At 40.5% G+C, this 18,580-nt stretch overlaps 2 protein-coding genes across 2 annotated transcripts in view; both read left to right on the top strand.

Moving 5' to 3' along the window:
• Positions 1-18,580, top strand: part of CRYL1 (crystallin lambda 1) — a 262,310-nt gene that overhangs the window by 86,843 nt on the left and 156,887 nt on the right. The window lies entirely within an intron of this gene.
• On the top strand, positions 10,558-11,349 carry LOC308668274 (gap junction beta-6 protein-like; the record flags this gene model as incomplete). Its single annotated transcript, XM_081328055.1, has 1 exon — positions 10,558-11,349. The coding sequence occupies one exon, from the start codon at positions 10,558-10,560 to the stop codon at positions 11,347-11,349; it is 792 nt and encodes a 263-aa protein (XP_081184181.1).

The following is an 18,580-nucleotide window of genomic DNA, read 5'->3' as shown; positions in this document are numbered from 1 at the left end:
GGTCATGTGATCAAAATTTAGGCAGTTGGCAACAAGCATTGTAAGTGATGGTTGCAGCATCCCGCAAACACCATTTGAGGTTTTCTCAGTCAGCTTCTGACAAGCCAAGTCATTAGTGGGAGACATATTTACTTAACGACTGTGATTCACTTAACAACTGCAGTGATTTGCTTAACAACTGTGGCAAAAAAGTGGTAAAATTGGGTGTGGCTCATTTAACAATTGCCCTGCTTAGCAACAGAAATTCTGAAGCCAATTGTAGTTGTAGGTCAAGGAATACCTTTGAATCCTCCAATCTCAGTTCCTTCTTCCTTTATTCTTTTGCACAAGGGACCAAAGTCTTTTCATTCTGTGGAGAAGTTAAGTAACTACAGGTAGTCCTCGACTTAAAACAGTTCATTTAGTGAGCCTTCAAAGTTACAACAGCACTAAAAAAAAAAGTGACACAATTATTGCAGCATCCCCACTGGTCATGTGATCAGAATTCAGCTGCTTGGCAACTGGTTCATATTTATGACGGTTGCATTCTCACAGGGTCATGTGATCCCCTTTTGCGACCTTCTGGCAAGCAAAGTCAATGGGGGAGCCAGATTCGCTTAACAACCGTGTTACCCAACTTAACAACCACTATGATACACTTAACAACTGCGGCAAGAAAGGTTGTAAAAGGGGGCGAAACTCACTTAACAAATGTCTCACTTAGCAACAGACATGTTGGGCTCAGTTGGGCTCGTAGGTCGAGGACTACCTGTACAGCAATCCTTCTGTATTCTGTTTCATTTTTGCAGACAGCAGCAGCTGCCCCAATGGGTGCATTGTGGGGAGGGGCTAATTACATCATTCCCAGCCTGGAAGGCAAGACAAGCTGGGCATTGGGGCAGCAAAATCCCCCTACACCTGCGACTGACTTCCGGGAGAAGAGGGGAGGAGGGGGGAGGCTCCTTCAAAGCACCTGGGAGACGCTCAGCTGGACCATTTCTTCGGGCTCAGGCGGGCAAACGAGGAGACTTCCTCCCCGTCCTTCTTGAGCCTGCAGGTATCCCGGCCTGGGGACGCCGTCCGCCGGGCGTCAGGTTAACCCGGGCTGCTCCTTCTTCTCGTCTGCCTCCCCCTCCCCTCTTTCTCTCCTCTCTGCTTTTCTTTACCTTCCTCCTTTCCTCGCCGCTTTCTACAGCCCGGGCTTTCCCTCCGCCACCCACGGCGCGTCAAGAGAAGGCGGGCAGGTAAGGGGCGCGGTTAAAAGGCGCCGCGCTCCAACAGGGCAGAGCTCGGAGAGCGCGGCGGAGGAAAGGCTGCCGCTGCGGAGGAGGAGGAGGAGGAGGAGGAGGAAAGGCTGTTGCTGCCGTTGCCGCCGAGGATCCCGGCGCGCCGAAGCGCAAAGGGGGCGCCCGCGGTTGCTGGCCGGGAAGCCTCTCCCCGCCGATAGCCTGGATCCCCAACCCGCCCCTACCTGGTGCGCTCGGCGAGGCGGGGCGCTCGGCGCTTTCGGTCTTCCTGGGACGCGAACAGGTGAGCTTCCTCGCGCCCTCGGGGGGGGGGGCGGGGGGAACCCAGTAGGAGCTCGACGCCCTTCGAGCCAGGATAAGGGATGGGGAGGGGGGGGGTGATTCCAGGGGGTTGGATGGCTTTGCACGGCTGCCGATGGACTGTCCGATCTTAAAGCCCAGGGACCCAAATTTCGCCCCGCCTTCCCCTCCCCTGCCCTCCTGCTCAAGCGGAGTTGGGAAGCGCCCTCTGACAACCCCATTCCTGAAAAGTCGCCGTCCTTCCCTTTCAGGGACCGCAGAGTCGCGAAGTCAGAATTTATTTGGCGTAGGTGAAAAAAAGAGATGGGAAAGGAAGAGGGTGAAATGAGTTCGTGGCGAGGCATCGTCATTGCTGACTGGAGAGATGCTGCCGACTGAGATGGGTGGCATGTACATTTAGTAAACAGATAGATAAATAAATAGACTTCCTGACTGTCCTCCATATGGGCTTTCCCCAGGTGATAGGAGGGGATGTTGAATTGGCCCACTCCACCGAGGCTTTTCCTCATTTCTGGAGGGTTGAATCCCAGATGCTAATGGAAAAACAACAGGAGGAGTTGTATCTTTCATCCCTTGCATATGGGATGATTAATTTTGGTGACCATAAAGTAGCTTTGGGTTTCCCTGTCTAGGTGCTATTGGAAAGAATGTCAAGGAACATGTTCTTGTCCAATTGGACAGTTCTCAGGGAGGTTTTTTTTCTTCTTCTTTACAAACAATTAAGCTCGGTGACAGCAATATTAAAATGAATTTATGGAAAGGGGACCTTATCATGAATGCTTTTAGGCATCGCTAAATTTTGCTTCATTCTTCAAATTTCCTTTTCCAATTTTACAATTCTGTAAAAATAGTCCATTCGGTTCTAGCAGAATTTCCCTACTTGGCTATATTTTTTTTGGGGGGGGGGGTAGCTCTGGTATCAAAAAACAGGTTAAAGAAGAGAAGGTCTCTTTACTATAAGTAGTAGACTGGTTTGTCCTTGACTTGCAGGTTAAGTAAATGTGTTGTTAAAGAAGATCCCACAATGTGGAATCTATTTCTTCAATTGATATCTTGCATTTTCTTTCATTTTCTTCTTATCTCTCTCATAATGGCAATCCAGGGATAGAAGCTAATTTCTTTGAAGAGAAATCAGATTTTCCTTTCTTGCTTTGATCATAATTAAAACTTTAGAGTATTGTCTTTGTTCTCTTCTGATAATAAATTGCACAAATCACTTAACCTATCCCATAAAGTCACTCCTTCTTTCAGATGTTCTTTGAGAAGACTCAAATAATTGCTATTTAGCTAATCCTCAAAATGGTACTTTTGTTGACTTTTCCAAGAATGCACTTACAAATTTAATAGCACCCTAAATTACTAAATTTTAAAACAATGTACTTTTTTCATCACTTGGAAAAGCAAGCAAACAAGTTCTAACCATGAATGGTTTGTTACTTTTTTGCTATCGTCTCCTACCCAATAATTAAATATGATTTTTCTGTCTATGCTGTAATCAGTGTCTCACTTTTTTCATCATTTTGTCTTTGTCGCCCATTTATGTTGTATGGTAATGCATTCTATGCACTTCATGTAGATGTGGTTGATCTTTGTAGTCTATCATGAGTCTTGATGACTTTGTAGGTAAGTGGCAACAGTACATAAGTTGTTTACCATTGACTTCTTCAGGTGTTGTCTTGCTAGTTTATCTTACAACCTTGGAATTTGCTGGCAGTCTCCCATTCAAGTATTAATCAAGACTGACCCTGCTTAGCCTTTCAAGGTCTGTTTGCAGATGACACTGGAACAAAGTCTGTCCATGGAAGTCCATTCTTGCACAGCTGTTTCATCAAGTTGGGAAGCTAGCTTTCTGTCCACAATATTGAAATATTTAGGAATTTATATCATCCTGTGAATTTACAAGTTCCTATGAAACAGGGACGCGGTGGCTCAGTGGGTTAGGACACTGAGCTTGTCGATCAGAAGGTCAGCAGTTTGGCGGGTCGAATCCCGAGTGCCGCGTAACAGAGTGAGCGCCTGTTACTCGTCCCAGCTTCTGCCAACCTAGCAGTTCGAAAGCACGTAAAAATGCAAGTAGAAAAATAGGGACCACTCCGGTGGGAAGGTAACAGCGTTCCGTGCGCCTTTGGCGTCTAGTCATGCCGGCCACATGACCACGGAAACGTCCTCGGACAAGCGCTGGCTCTTCGGCTTTGAAACGGAGATGAGCACCGGCCCCTAGAGTCGGAAACGACTAGCATGCATGTGCGGGGGAACCTTTACCTTTACCTTTACCATGAAACTGTATGTGATAAAGGCTACAAAAATATGACAATATAACACATGTGATAGAAAATGAATGTTGGGATCCAAATTTTGTTTTGGAATGATGTTTCCTCTTTGGAAAGTACCTAATGCTCCAGTGGTAAAGATTTACTAGTGAAATGTAATTGCAGTATAAATTTCTTCACATAAGTGTTTCTTACTTTTAGAAAGCTGATTAAAATATAAATAAAATAAAACAAATAGGGTTTTTTGTAAAGAATTCATATATATCAAAAAATGTCCTTTTCTTTTACCTTATGATCTTATTTTTGTGAAGGTTGGAAATAAGCTATTGCTTTGAAGAGTTCTATATAATTCAATATACATATTAAAAGTGATACAAAGACATTTCAGGAAAATGTGTGATTTTTCTGGATATTTTATAATCTACCAATTAAAACAATTAAAGATAGGTAATTAAATATAAAGTAAAGTTGCAACACATATCATCCAATTTTTTTTTAAAAAAAGTCTCTTCTGGAGGTTAAACACTTTTGTATTTACAATGTAAAGTCATAGATTCTTCCTTAGCAGCTATCACTATCCGGTTTCCTGCTGATTAAGAAAGAAAAGTATTAACTGTTTCTCAAAAGATGTGATTTAACTGAAGTGTTATCTTAATATGGTTCTGGGTTGATGCCAAAACACTTTTTATCTGTGGGAGTTTTTCTTCAGTAAAGTGGTTAAAATAAACCTTTTACTCCTTCCATTGTCATTGATCTCTGATAGCATAATTGTACTTCAGGAGAATAGCACAGGAAAATGGGTCATATATGGGAATGTACATATTGGTCCAGCACATGCTTTATTTCTGTTTCAAAGACAAAAATAAAGATTGCTTGGTATCAAGCTTCACTCTTGTCAGTTTGAGGGATATCACTGGTTCTGTTTGCAGCAATGTGAAACTGGTTTGGTGTGGTTGCCTTCTGGAATATTTTTCAGCTACTGGCAATTGACAGGTTTGAGGATTTCCTGGGACTGTCCCTGTTCAGTTGTGCAAGATCAGTTAAAGATGGCTAACGCCATGCCAGCCAATCATCCAATATGAATGTTGTTATACAAATGGGACATTGATCAGTTATGTAAAATAGCTGAACAGTGCATGTCTTCTTTGATAGATTGTGGCTTTTTTAAAAAAAATCAGCAAGTGTAATAAACTATTATCAATAGAGTGTACTGAATCCTTTCCAATTTAGACACCATGACTCAGAAAGAAAGAAAAAGATGATGTGGGAATTGAGGAAATGTATTATTTACTTATTTATTTATTTTATTTTAATTCCATTTATATCCCGCCCTTCTCCGAAGACTCAGGGCGGCTTACAAGCTTAGCAGTAGCCTTCATTCTATGTATATGCCTGCTTATTCTCTACCTTTTTCCAAAAAAATCTTGTAGTCCTCCCAAGAGCTGAGGTACTGGAGTGACTCATTGCTCATTTTCCAGTCTGGCTGCTTCTAAAAACAATTGTTTATATAGAAGAGTATATATGGCATTTTTCAAGTTTTCCTTATTATGAACAACAGAAGGGATCTGCCCCAGGCTAGTGTAGCTAAGATGCTTCACTATGGATCCTCTTTAAAGATGCATAAGACTATGGAAAGAACTCACTCTCTCCAAGCACCTATTCACAACATGTCTTATCCAGGACCCTCCTTCAAGTTATTCTCACAAAAATAATCTTCTATCTGCAGAATTTGCTTCTGACCAAACAGGCATTCCAGAACTGGTGAAGGGCCTGTTGTTTCGTCTATCCAATTCTAAGCTTAGATTGCGATTATTTTATTGCTAAAAAATGGGGTAGAAATATTATAAGTAGACAAAATTGTTAATTGCTGATTTTTAAGTCTCTTAGTATATTGTTTTAGTCAGAATAAGTAGCACTTGCTTGTTATTGTAGTGTTCATTTAATGAGCTGCAAAATATGTTTGTGTTGATTTTTTTTAACCTTTTCCTGTAACAGAGTAAATAAGATACTTTAATATACAGAAATGTATTGACTATCTTACTGGGTTTTCTCTTCTTTTTCCTTTTCTGCATATCCATTAAAGAGAACAAAAGAAAATCAGCATATGGGGTGAGGGACAGATACATGGGTAAAATTTCCAAAATTATTTCATTAAAAATTTTGGATTTGTGAGAGTGGGTTTGGCTGCTTCAGTTCTTTCACCAGCAAATCTACCACAGTCATGAGCTGGATCTTTAAGTCAAGTTTGAATTTCTATAACTAGGAAGTGGCAAGTAGTATAGCTTTCCCTGCCAGGCAATCAAAAGAAGATCGCAAGTTTGCAAATCAGAAATTAACTTTACAGTTCAATGTCTATGTAGTCCAAATTCCAGCATTACTTCATGCCGTGTTGCTACCACTTTCTGTACCTAGAAGACACTAAACTATTGATCTGATGCCAGCAGCCAAGCCCATGTGTTCCTTAAGCAAATTAAATCTGTACATAATTCAGTAGAACAGTTATATACAGTAGCAGACTTTTCAGGACAATAATATAAGTTATATTGAAAAGGAAAATAAAATGTGGTTTTGTTTTATTAAGTTATATAGTCATAGAAATGATTTGCATGTCTCATCATATATCTTGTGACATATGACTTTCTAGAACTGAGTTTATGCTACTCAGACATACAGCATCTTGGAAAGTTTTGGGAAGCTTTTTAATCAGGTAGATCACACTTATATCCTAATATAGCCCTAATAGCCCTAATAAGCAGGCATATACATAGAATGAAGGCTACTGCTAAGCTTGTAAGCCGCCCTGAGTCTTCGGAGAAGGGCGGGATATAAATGGAATTAAAATAAAATAAAAAAAAATATCATTAGTCCTGTTATATGAGGTTTGGCTCTTCAACCATTATAACTTGAAATCACTCCATCAAAAAGTGGGTTATATGCTAACTGTAATAATTTATAAAGAAGGCTTTAGATCACTATACAAATAGCAAATTTCTGAAAGTATGATCATCCTATTTGGATTTTCATTAAAAGATGAACTAGTTTTATGGGGCTTATTATTAAGTCAAAACCAGTACTTTTCAGGAGAACAGGTGTCATCTAGAACATTCTAAGGAAGCTTATTGTATGAGTAGCTTCGCTACTGTGTCATGTATCTTTGTGATTTCTTCTTAACCCTATAGTAAAGTGTGACAAAGATTAACTATTTTACACTTTATTGCAATTTAATCAGAAAAGTAAAATACTAATTTTCTCCTGCTCAGTTAATAATTATTCCAAGAATCTAATGTTTCTCAAGGACTATTGGGAAACAGAAACAGAGAAAATTGTTCGTGTTTTACTAGTTCAACTGAAATCTATCTCACACTGACACTGAGTGATTTTTTTTGTTAGATTCACATGGCCTTTATTTAATGCTCACTGAGCATATAGTCTGTAATTCTTCACCTTAGCTGAGATTGTTGGCTTTCTCACTGACTGTATTAAATACAAGTAGCACTGATTGGTCTCTTACAATGTAGTTGTCCTGATTTCTGTTATCTATTTGATAGATCAAATTATAAGAAAAGAGATGAGAGTTTTATCTTGTAGTAAAGTCCAAATATATCTATTTATTAAGATGATAATGTTTTCTTAAATAAAAAAGATTCATTATTAGAGTCGTAAACATGTCAGTTTTTGATTCTTAGAATAATTCATAAGAACTATTTTCCAAATGCCTTTTGTCACATTAAGAATCAGTATTCCTGTTTGTTTATTTTTAAGGGTATTACATATTCTTTGGGAAATTCTTTTGGGAAAATATCCCAAGGAATTCAGAATCTTGGTATATGCAGTAGATATACACTGTGTAATTTGTAGTTTCCTAGCATCTTTCTTCTCCTCACTTTCACATTTACAGGTAGTTCTCAGTCAACAACTATAATTGGGTCTGGGAACTGAGCGATATCCTAAAACAAAACAAAAAATCATGTGATTGCACCAACTTCCAATAATAGTTCCAGTTGCTGTCATTAAACAAATCACGAGTGGTCGTTAAGTGCAATATCATGTGATCACAACTTTCTGACAGCTTCTTCACTGAGTTTGGTTGTTGGAAGCTAACAGTTTTTTCTTTTTAGTAAAAGGTAAAGGTTCCCCCGCACATGCGTGCTAGTCGTTTCCGACTCTAGGGGCCGGTGCTCATCTCCGTTTCAAAGCCGAAGAGCCAGCGCTTGTCCGAGGACGTCTCCGTGGTCATGTGGCCGGCATGACTAGACGCCAAAGGCGCACGGAACGCTGTTACCTTCCCACCGTAGTGGTCCCTATTTTTCTACTTGCATTTTTACGTGCTTTCGAACTGCTAGGTTGGCAGAAGCTGGGACGAGTAACAGGCGCTCACTCTGTTACACGGCACTCGGGATTCGACCCGCCAAACTGCCGACCTTCTGATCGACAAGCTCAGCGTCCTAACCCACTGAGCCACCGCGTCCCTTTTTCTTTTTACAACCTTGTAATTCCTTAATTTTGGGTAGAGTAGGGGTGACTGAATAGAACTGAGCATTTACTGGCCAGACGCCCTTCCCGATGCCTATGTGAAGTTTGCAGTAGATATTTTCTCTTTGCACCGTGAGAGAGAAACATCTGTCGCTACATAGCATTGAACACCTTCTCAATGGGAGGTGAGCGTCTTCACCACTAGGCCACCATGCCGCTGTTGGAAGGTTGCAGTGAAGGTTGGAAATGACAATCACATGACTTCAGGGATGCTGTAACAGCTGCAACTTTGAGGACCGGACATAGCTTTCCTCATTCAGCGGTATTGTAACTTTAAACAGTCATTGAACAAGTGCTTACTAGGTGAGGACTACCTGCACTGAGAAAAACCATCCATCAGCCCTTAGCATAGGCTTAACAATATGTGAAAAATAAAGTGGCTTTAAGAACTCTAAACTGAGCTTTCAGTTTGTTAAAAAAAAGTTCCATTGTTACAAACCCATGAGATATGTTTTTTTTAAATTTTATGCTAAAGAATTAATTTTGGTTTATTTTACCACAGATAACATTATTTTTAAGGGGGAAAAAACCCTCATTCCTGATGACTCCAGAAACAGCCCTGGATTCTTTTCAAAACTTTCAATTTCATCCATTTCATCGGCTAACAGCCAATAGTTAGCCAGATCTAAATATTAGATATCTCTAATTCTAAAAGCAACAATGCTACATTATCTTCGGTCAGCATAGAATACTTTAGTGCTTGGGTAATCAGTGGGTGTGACACACAGATTCACTTGCAAGTGGCTAGGCTTGTTTCCTGCTCAACATTCATAAACTGCATCAGGATTATGAAAATCAAAGTTAAATGCATCCCGAATGTTGTGTTGCAATGTTACAACTGTATTGTAACTCTATAAAATATAAAACAAAAATGGTTGTGCGCAACTTAAATACAAGATGTGAGATGAGTGCTCACTGACATTCATTCCTTAGTCACTTTCCATTTGCATTACAGCAATGCCCTCTATATCCACTCTCTTAAAGGCCATCCATCCATAAGCTGCAAATTGAGAATGAGCACCGCCACAGTTTTGGGTGTCCCATAATTCACTGGGTAGCACCATTGCTGTCAAAGCTGTACTGGCCCCCAGTTGGTTCAATATGTTGATTATCTGTTGAGCCCCGTGGGCCCGACATTCAACAAGGAGGGAAGAGAAGCCTCATGTCGGCTCCTTTCCCTTTCTGGGTCCTTTCAGACCCTCCATGGCACCAGGCCAGGTTAGCTACAGGATTGTCTCTCCCTGAGGGCATCTACCCTTCTACTAGACTAGAGTGGGCATGGTCCAAGTCCCCTTCCTCAAATGTTGCCTCCTGATGGGATATTGGAGGTGTGCCTTCTTGGTGGCTGCCCCAGCCCTCTGGAATACAGTTGGTCCATGGAAATTGGGATCAGGATTGTCATCACTACAATGCAGTTGTAAAGAGCAATGTCACATGACCGCTGTGCAGTAGACAAGCATTGGGAAGCATAGGCAAGCTAATGAAGTCAGCAAGTGGGCAATAGAGTACAGATCTCAGTGCTCATCATGTAACTTCAAGGATGCTACAATGACCACAACTTTGTGGATCAGTTGTAAGTCCCTCTCTTTCAGTGCTGTCACAATTTGAATGGTTGCTGTATGAGTGGTTGTACATCAGAGACTACCTGTAGCCTCTCACCTGAAATCTAAAGTGTTCCTATTGTTTTTAGCCTGCTTCTCCTGAGCATTGGCCTAGGATTGTGGTTGAGATTTATTGATTGATTGATTAAATTTATATGCTGTTCAGCTCACTGTGCAAAGTGACTTTGGGGCACTGTGATGGATCACTGTTTGATTTGGGGAGGGGGAAAAGTTGACTTCTATTTTAACTGTTTTTATTGACTGTTGTAAGCCACCTAGAATCATTTTATGAGATATATGTTTTGTAAATAAATTTATAAATCTAAATCTTTTACTTAGGTCACTATTTATAGAATTAGTCTAAGTACTGTTGGACTTATTTTGGTATCACTGTCGGAAAAGGATAATTGCACTTTAGCTTCCTACAATTTTTTTTGCTGCCCCTGTTGAAATGACATCCAAAATGTTTGTTTAACTTATGGACTGTTGTTAAAAATATTTTTAATTGCTTCTATCATTTATTTGAATGAACTATGCATGCAAATCTAGAAGAAGCTTTACAAAATCATTGCATAATTTTAAACAACATCTCTTTGTCTTAACAGGCCCCAAAGCTCAGACAATACAATGGACTGGGGAACCCTGCAGTCTGTTTTAGGAGGGGTGAACAAACACTCCACCAGCATTGGGAAGATCTGGCTGACTGTTCTTTTCATCTTCCGTATTATGATTCTGGTAGTTGCTGCAGAGGAAGTTTGGGGGGATGAGCAAGATGACTTTGTCTGCAACACTTTGCAACCAGGATGCAAAAATGTCTGCTACGATTATTTTTTCCCAGTTTCTCACATCAGACTGTGGGCCCTGCAGCTCATTTTTGTTTCTACTCCCGCACTTTTGGTGGCCATGCACGTGGCATATAGACGGCATGAAAAGAAAAAAAAGTTCCGAAAAGGAGATAAAAATTGTGAATTCAAGGACATAGAAGAAATAAAGAGACAGAGGTTCCACATCGAGGGTCCTTTGTGGTGGACATACACGGCCAGCATCTTATTCAGGCTGATATTTGAAGCTTCTTTCATGTATGTGTTTTACTATATGTACCAGGGGTATCACATGCCTCGCCTACTGAAATGTAGCATTAGGCCATGTCCCAATATAGTGGATTGTTTTGTTTCCCGACCCACCGAAAAGACAATATTTACCATTTTTATGATTTCAGTGTCTGGCATTTGCATCCTACTAAACGTAGCAGAATTCTCTTATTTGTTGCTGAAGTTCTGTGTTAGAAGGTCTCGAAGAGGAAAAATACCCAAAAATCATGCCATCCAGGGGAACAAAGAAGAAAGCAAACAAAATGAAATGAATGAGCTTATATCAGATAGCTGCCAGAATACAGTAACACCATTTACAAACAATTAGAGTGATCAAAAGTCTAACATGCATTTGATGTAGAGTAACTGAATTACCACCTTCATAAAGCTGCTGTGAAAGTGGTTAGATTTGATTAAGCAGTAAAGTAACAGGTAAACAAGAGTATTACTACATGTTCGAGCTAGACATGTTTTCTAAGGTCAATACTGACATAAGAATGTTGAAGATTTTATGATGATGTGATATACTTTATGTATAACTTTACCAAATCTATTTTGATTTGTTAAAGAAGTAATCCTAATTAGTGCCTTCATACTGAAATTAATCTTTAAACTAAAGAGATGGAATTAACTGCCTTACTGATTAAATACTCTTAGTATTACAAGACCCTTTGCCACTGTGGTAGCTGTTCTACTCTTTCATCTAAATTAAATTAACATATTTTTCTAAGGAGTGATACAGTATTCCACATTTCTTGATGTTAAAACATGTGATCAATTAATGTCTCTTTTTATTTTGATTTTTATAAACGAACAAAATGCTAATGTCTTCACTGTAATGTGATTGGAAAGTAAACATTTTAAATCATGAGCAATAAATAATTCCATGAATATTCTGTAATGCCAGTTATAAAATCTCCTTGTATTGCAATACATTAATTATAATTTTTAAAAAGATACCGATATAGTGTTTCATCAGCTACAGAGCATATCCATTATTTTTATTATTTTTAAAATATTATTATTAAACCATAAATGGAAATGATAAAATTAAGAAAGGCAGTGGTGGTTGGCTGAAAATAATGTGAAGAATATGTCTGTCAGCAACATTTAAATCAACTTGCTCTAAATAAAAGAAAATGTTTTGACTTCCTGTAAATATGTTTACATTTTTTTTTGTTTTTAAAAAGGGTTGAGACCTAAAAAAAACACTGTGGTTCATCAAAGGGCAGAAAATTGAAGTACAGATTTAATCAAGTTTTAGTGGGCTAGATTCTGATATTTAATAGCATGATCTTTCCGATTTGAAATTGTTGTAGTTGAATTTCTATTCAGCTTTTCAAATAATTTAATACTTAAGTCTGGAGTTACATTGGAGAGTTAACTTAAATTCTACACAAGATTTAAGTTTCAGTCTCCATTATCTCTTCTGCCCACCTAGCAGTTTGAAAGCACGTAAAAACGCAAGGAGAAAAACAGGGACCACTACGGTGGGAAGGTAACAGCGTTCCGTACGCCTTTGGCGTCTAGTCATGCCGGCCACATGACCACGGAGACGTCCTCGGACAAGCGCTGGCTCTTCGGCTTTGAAACGGAGATGAGCACCGGCCCCTAGAGTTGGAAACGACTAGCACGCATGTGCGGGGGAACCTTTACCTTTACCTTTACCTTTACCTCCATTATCTTATGTGACATTCACATTCCCAGAAAGAACTGATTCAGTTTAAAACTGCAAGCTAAGTCGTAGGCATCGGAACCTATTCATTTATTTTACTACAACAAGAATTGGAAGAAAGCTATTGAGATACAGGAAGGACCACAGTTATTATTTGGAGCATTAATGGGCCGAGTAGACAGGAATAAGAGGAAGATGCAAATTGGGTAGAGTTCTATCACATCAATGGATGGGGCTAGGATTTTAATTAATATAGGGAGTTGGGAAAATATAAATTTAATTTTCAGCAGCCATGGTCAAAAGAGATTAAATAATAATAAACCTTTATTGTCAAAGTACAACATGTGTACATTGAGATTAACTGAGCCTCCCCCCATGCTCTCTCCCCCCAACACACAGTGACAACAAACCCTCCATCCTAAAGCTTTCCACACAACTCATGCTATTCTAATAAGAACGCATCAAGGAAAAGATAAGGCAGATTATGCTTCATGTTCAATTCTACAATAAATGGCAGAAGAAAGTATAGTGATTTTCCTTTTCTTCCATATCAGTTAGCTTGATAAGCAACATTAAGTACAGCAAAAAAATAATAATAGCACAGTTGACCAAAATTCTAAAACAATCTCTGCCTCTGACACCCAATGACTGTGAAAAAACCCCCAGCTTACTGGCTATTAAATAGAAGATGTCTGATTAATGCAATGAGTTTCTGGCTCTTGGGAAACAAATTTCATTGAAACAAAACAGGTTGCTTTAAGTTGAGTTTTAGGTAAGTAAGCCTGGTAGAAAATTTCAGGCTTGGAATACAGTAATTTTATTTGTTCCCTGAATTCTAATATCCATTGACTGTACTAGTAATAAAAAGGTAAAGGTTCCCCCGCACATGCGTGCTAGTCGTTTCCAACTCTAGGGGCCGGTGCTCATCTACGTTTCAAAGCCGAAGAGCCAGCGCTTGTCCGAGGATGTCTCCATGGTCATGTGGCCGGCATGACTAGACGCCAAACACTGTTACCTTCCCACCTTAGTGGTCCCTATTTTTCTACTTGCATTTTTACGTGCTTTTGAACTGCTAGGTTGGCAGAAGCTGTTACGCGGCACTCGGGATTCGACCCGCCATGTAGAAAAGATATGACTAACTAATACAGTAAATCTCTAATTCATAGAAAAGGTTCCTAAGGATGATGCAAGAAAAGGGAGGAAAGATATATTCTTCAAACAGTTTTTGTAGGCCACAACATATCTGTACTATAGGTAAGGTAAAGGTAAAGGGTCCCCAACATATGCGTGTAAGCCACCTAGAATCATTTTATGAGATATATGTTTTGTAAACATATGCGTGCTAGTCGTTTCCAACTCTAGGGGCCTGTGCTCATCTCCGTTTCAAAGCCGAAGAGCCAGCGCTTGTCCAAGGACGTGTCCATGGTCATGTGGCCGGCATGACTAGATGCCAAAGGCGCACGGAACGCTGTTACCTTCCCACCGTAGTGGTCCCTATTTTTCTACTTGCATTTTTACGTGCTTTCGAACTGCTAGGTTGGCAGAAGCTGGGACGAGTAACAGGCACTCACTCTGTTATGTGGCACTTGGGATTCGACCCGCCAAACTGCCAACCTTCTGATCGACAAGCTTGGAATACAGTAATTTTATTTGTTCCCTGAATTCTAATATCCATTGACTGTACTAGTGATACCAAGCTGCTAATAACAGCTAGGAGAAAGTATCAGACACTTGTAGCACAATCCTATGGATATTTATTTAAAAGTAAAACCACACATCCTTGGTATTAGATTTAGATGTCTTTGAGCACATGCTTAACTAGGAATTTGTTCTCAGTAGCAAAAGGTGAATTTGATATTGTTCTCACAGGTCTAGCTTTTTCATAAAACTTTTGTTTCATGGCCTAAATTTTAATGTGTATTGAAAGCAGGGCACTTACTCTTACTTGCTATTGTTAAATAATTTAAATTAAAAAATTATTGGTCATCTTCTGCAAATAATCTAGGGAGCTACCTGTACATTTAGCCTGATTTCTGATTACCCTTAAATTTCATTTTTGGACAACTGGCTATGCCTGTAGCCTATGCATTCCTGAATCAGAAGTAACATCCAGAAGAAGCGGGCGCTTATTTCTGAGTTTTGCAATGATAGCTTCAGAACATGGTGGTGGCTTGTTTGTTTAGCCTGCCCCATCAGACTAAAGGTCCTGTTAGATCTCTCAATGATGTTTAATCCTTAGGTTATTTAACATGTACATGAAATTGCTGGGGGAGACTGTTAGGGCTCCTGATCTGGAGATGCAGTCCAAATCCTGTCTACTTCATGCCTGATGATTTGCATGGTTTAAGAATTTCAGATTCAGTTCTAGAAAGATTTTATTATTTTTTATTTTAATCCCATTTATATCCCGCCCTTCTCCGAAGACTCAGGGCGGCTTACAATTTAAGCACAAACCAATGTGCTTAGCAATAGCCTTCATTCTATGTATATGCCTGCTTATTAGGGCTTTTGGGCCCCCCCAAGCGGCATTATTACAAAGTCAGCTTATTGCCCCCAACAATCTGGGTCCTCACTTTACCTACCTCGGAAGGATGGAAGGCTGAGTCAACCTTGAGCCTGGTGGGATGCGAACCTGCACTAATTGCAGGAAGCTGGTGTTACTTAAGGAGGCATTAGCCCACTGCGCCACCAAGATGAAGTTTCCATGGCTAGCAATACATCTGCCTCCAATTGTGGCTATTCATGAGATCAAATTTCTATTTAATGGTCAGGTTTTCAGTCTGGAGGCCCTTTTTTACCATCATGACTCTTACTGGAGAAGCAAGCAGAAATTGTGGCCAGGAGGGCTTTTGCCCAGCACCAACTGGTGCATCAATTGTAAACTTTTCTGGGTTAGAAAACTTTGATTACAGTGACTCATGCCTTTGTCACCACACAGCAATGAAACTGCCTTTGAAGGCAATTTGGATAGTCAATTGATCCAAACTGCAGAGGCCCATCTGCTACCTGGGGTAGCAGGTTTAACCTCATAGCATCCATGCTTCAGTCATTGCACTGTCCTTCAATTTACTTCTAGATTAACTTGTCATCTCACTTTAAAAATGGGAAAGCACACAGCAATGAGCATTGGTGGTGGTAACATACCAGGAAATCAAGCTGAAATCAGCTGTAATCTCTGAGAATAAATACACTTCTGACAGCTGGATGAAGTAATGTAAGAGTAGTAACTCACCCAAAAACATAAAAATGGGGCAGCAGAATACACATTCCATGGATGGCTTAGAGTCTAGACAGATTCGTTTTTGTTTTCCTTGAGTGAGAGATTGTTAAGAAAAAAAGAGCAGTTATTTAAACACAGAGTTTAAGCATACATTGCATGTATGTACAGAAGGGTGAGGTGTACATTAATTAGCAATTATGACTAGCATCTTGCTGTTTTGGCTTTTGGGGATATATGTAGCTGAACACAGCTGAAACTAAGATGCTAGTATAGGTGCTTGAGCCAATCCTGAAAGACACTGAAGATTTGTCAGTTCAAGTTACTATTTCCTCTCCTTGTCTTAAACATTTATCAAGCAATACAAGCTATTCATTTTTCTTATCTGTTGTATTACACAGATGCCCAACATCAATAAAATAGCTCTCTATTTTAATCTGTCACTAAAATACTGGCCTCTAAAGTATTCTTTTCTACAAAAGGACTATAGCACTGCAAGCAGAAAATCCCCGTGTCAAATGCTTTCTCAGTAGGATGTAGAAACACTTAAAATTTGAACAGCAACTGCCAATCCATCTACATAATAATGAGATATATTGACCAAAAGCATCTCCTGGCAGGGCAAAGGGATTAAGTGATGAAAGATGCATCATGATATCACAACATAAGCCCCATGACTTGTGTCCAACATCGCAATGCGTTTTTTTGTCATTTATTTTTCTCCTTGTGGTTTATAACAGATCCCTGTGTAATGAATTGTTTTAATCTAGTTCACGGGTCGGCAACCCGCGGCTCCGGAGCTGCATGCGGCTCTTTGAGCCGTCTCCTGCGGCTCCCAGCCGCCCGGTGCGCGCGCACCTCCCCGAATGGGCGGAGGTGCGCGCGCACCTCCCCAAACCTTTGGAGAGGTGCGCACGTACCTCCGCGTGAACGGGCAGGGGCGCCGCTCTTTGAGGAAGCTGCCGCGGCCCGTCTGCGAAGCTGCCGCTTTCGGCAGCTTTGTAGACGGGCTGCGGCAGCTTCCTCAAAGAGCGGCGCCCCTGCCCATTCTGAGAGGTGCGCGCGCACCTCTCCGAACGACCGGAGGTGCGCGCGCACCTCCCCAAACCTTTGGAGAGGTGCGCGCGTACCTCCGCGCGAACGGGCAGGGGCGCTGCTCTTTGAGGAAGCTGCCGCGGCCCGTCTGCAAAGCTGCCGAAAGCGGCAGCTTCGCAGACGGGCCGCGGCAGCTTCCTCAAAGAGCGGCGGCCCTGCCCATTCCGAGAGGTGCGCGCGCACCTCTCCGAACGACCGGAGGTGCGCGCGCACCTCCCCAAACCTTTGGAGAGGTGCGCGCGTACCTCCGCGCAAACGGGCAGGGGCGCCGCTCTTCACTTTTTTAAAAAATGGCAACCGCGTGCGTCTGCGCATGTGCAAAAAACCGTTTTGCGCATGCGCAAAATGTTTTTTGCGCATGCGCGTGCATGGAGACACGCACGCGGCTCCCACTTTTTTTAATTTGTGATGGAACCGGTTCCCAGTGGCTCTTTTCCTTTTTTAGGTTGCCGACCCCTGATCTAGTTTATAAAAAATCTTATACAAATTAGTATGCAAATTTATTTTTTTAAATAAATGTAACATTTCCCTCTTTGTTATGAAATATAGAGTAAGAAGTTGAAGGAGCAAATCTGGAACATTTTCCTGCCCTTAATTAGTGTGCTATTTGAAATTAAATGGTGGTAATAAGGTAAAAATCAACTTCATGTTTAATTTAAAAGCACATCCCAATGAAGTCAGCAATATTTGTAAATACAAAGAGTTACCCCATGTCATGTTAGTAACAGATATTCCCTTATTACTTTTCTGCAGATTTCCAAATCAGAAAATAGCATTTGATATAAACATGAAAAAACACCTCTTGTATATCATTTAACATCCGGTAGTACATGACGTGGGTTGACAGTTAATTCAAAGACAGCCTTGTTCAAACATGCAGTATAATAACCAAGTTGAAAGAAAACTATCCAACATCTTATAGATAAAAAGCCTCTGAGGTTTCTCAGTAGAATTTAAACATTGGATATCACAATGGACCACAGAGGTTGCCCACTGTATCTTATTGTAGCAGGAAGGAAATTAAGGCTTCTCAAACATGAACAATATTCCAGACTAAATATTTAAATTATTATAAGGTATGCCATTGTGAAATTATTGCATTTGAAACTGAGATCTAAAATTCAGCAAACTGGAAGTGAGGGAGTTCTATAGGTGGGATCTGGTGGCATAGTTAGACTATTTGACACTTGGAGCCTATTCAGACGACATGCTCGCTTATTGCCGGCATCCAGCGATGATTGTTCCCACTGCATCACCCTTGGTATGCCGCTGGTAGAATCCATCTTGGTCCAAATCAAGACTGTACTGATTTTAGTTGTCTATATTTGCTGTAAGACCATCAACAAATAGTTCCTTTTGAGGCAGTCCACGTCAGGAAACTGACTACATAAGGACACTGGAATGCTATATGATTGATACAGGGCATAGAGTTTCTGTCTCTCTTCTCTTACACCAAAGAGAGTCAAGGTGGGGCAACACTGAACTTCCTCCTTAGCCTTTCCTATTTTTCCAAGCTAAGCTGATGTTTACATAACTGCTTTTGTAGTTATCTGTTTTCCTCTACATAAAGAA

Source organism: Vipera berus (genome assembly GCF_964194415.1).
Source record: "Vipera berus genome assembly, chromosome: 4".
NCBI classification, from domain to species: domain Eukaryota; kingdom Metazoa; phylum Chordata; class Lepidosauria; order Squamata; family Viperidae; genus Vipera; species Vipera berus.
Note: the sequence above shows the minus strand (reverse complement) of the source record. Positions and strands in the feature narration are given on the sequence as shown.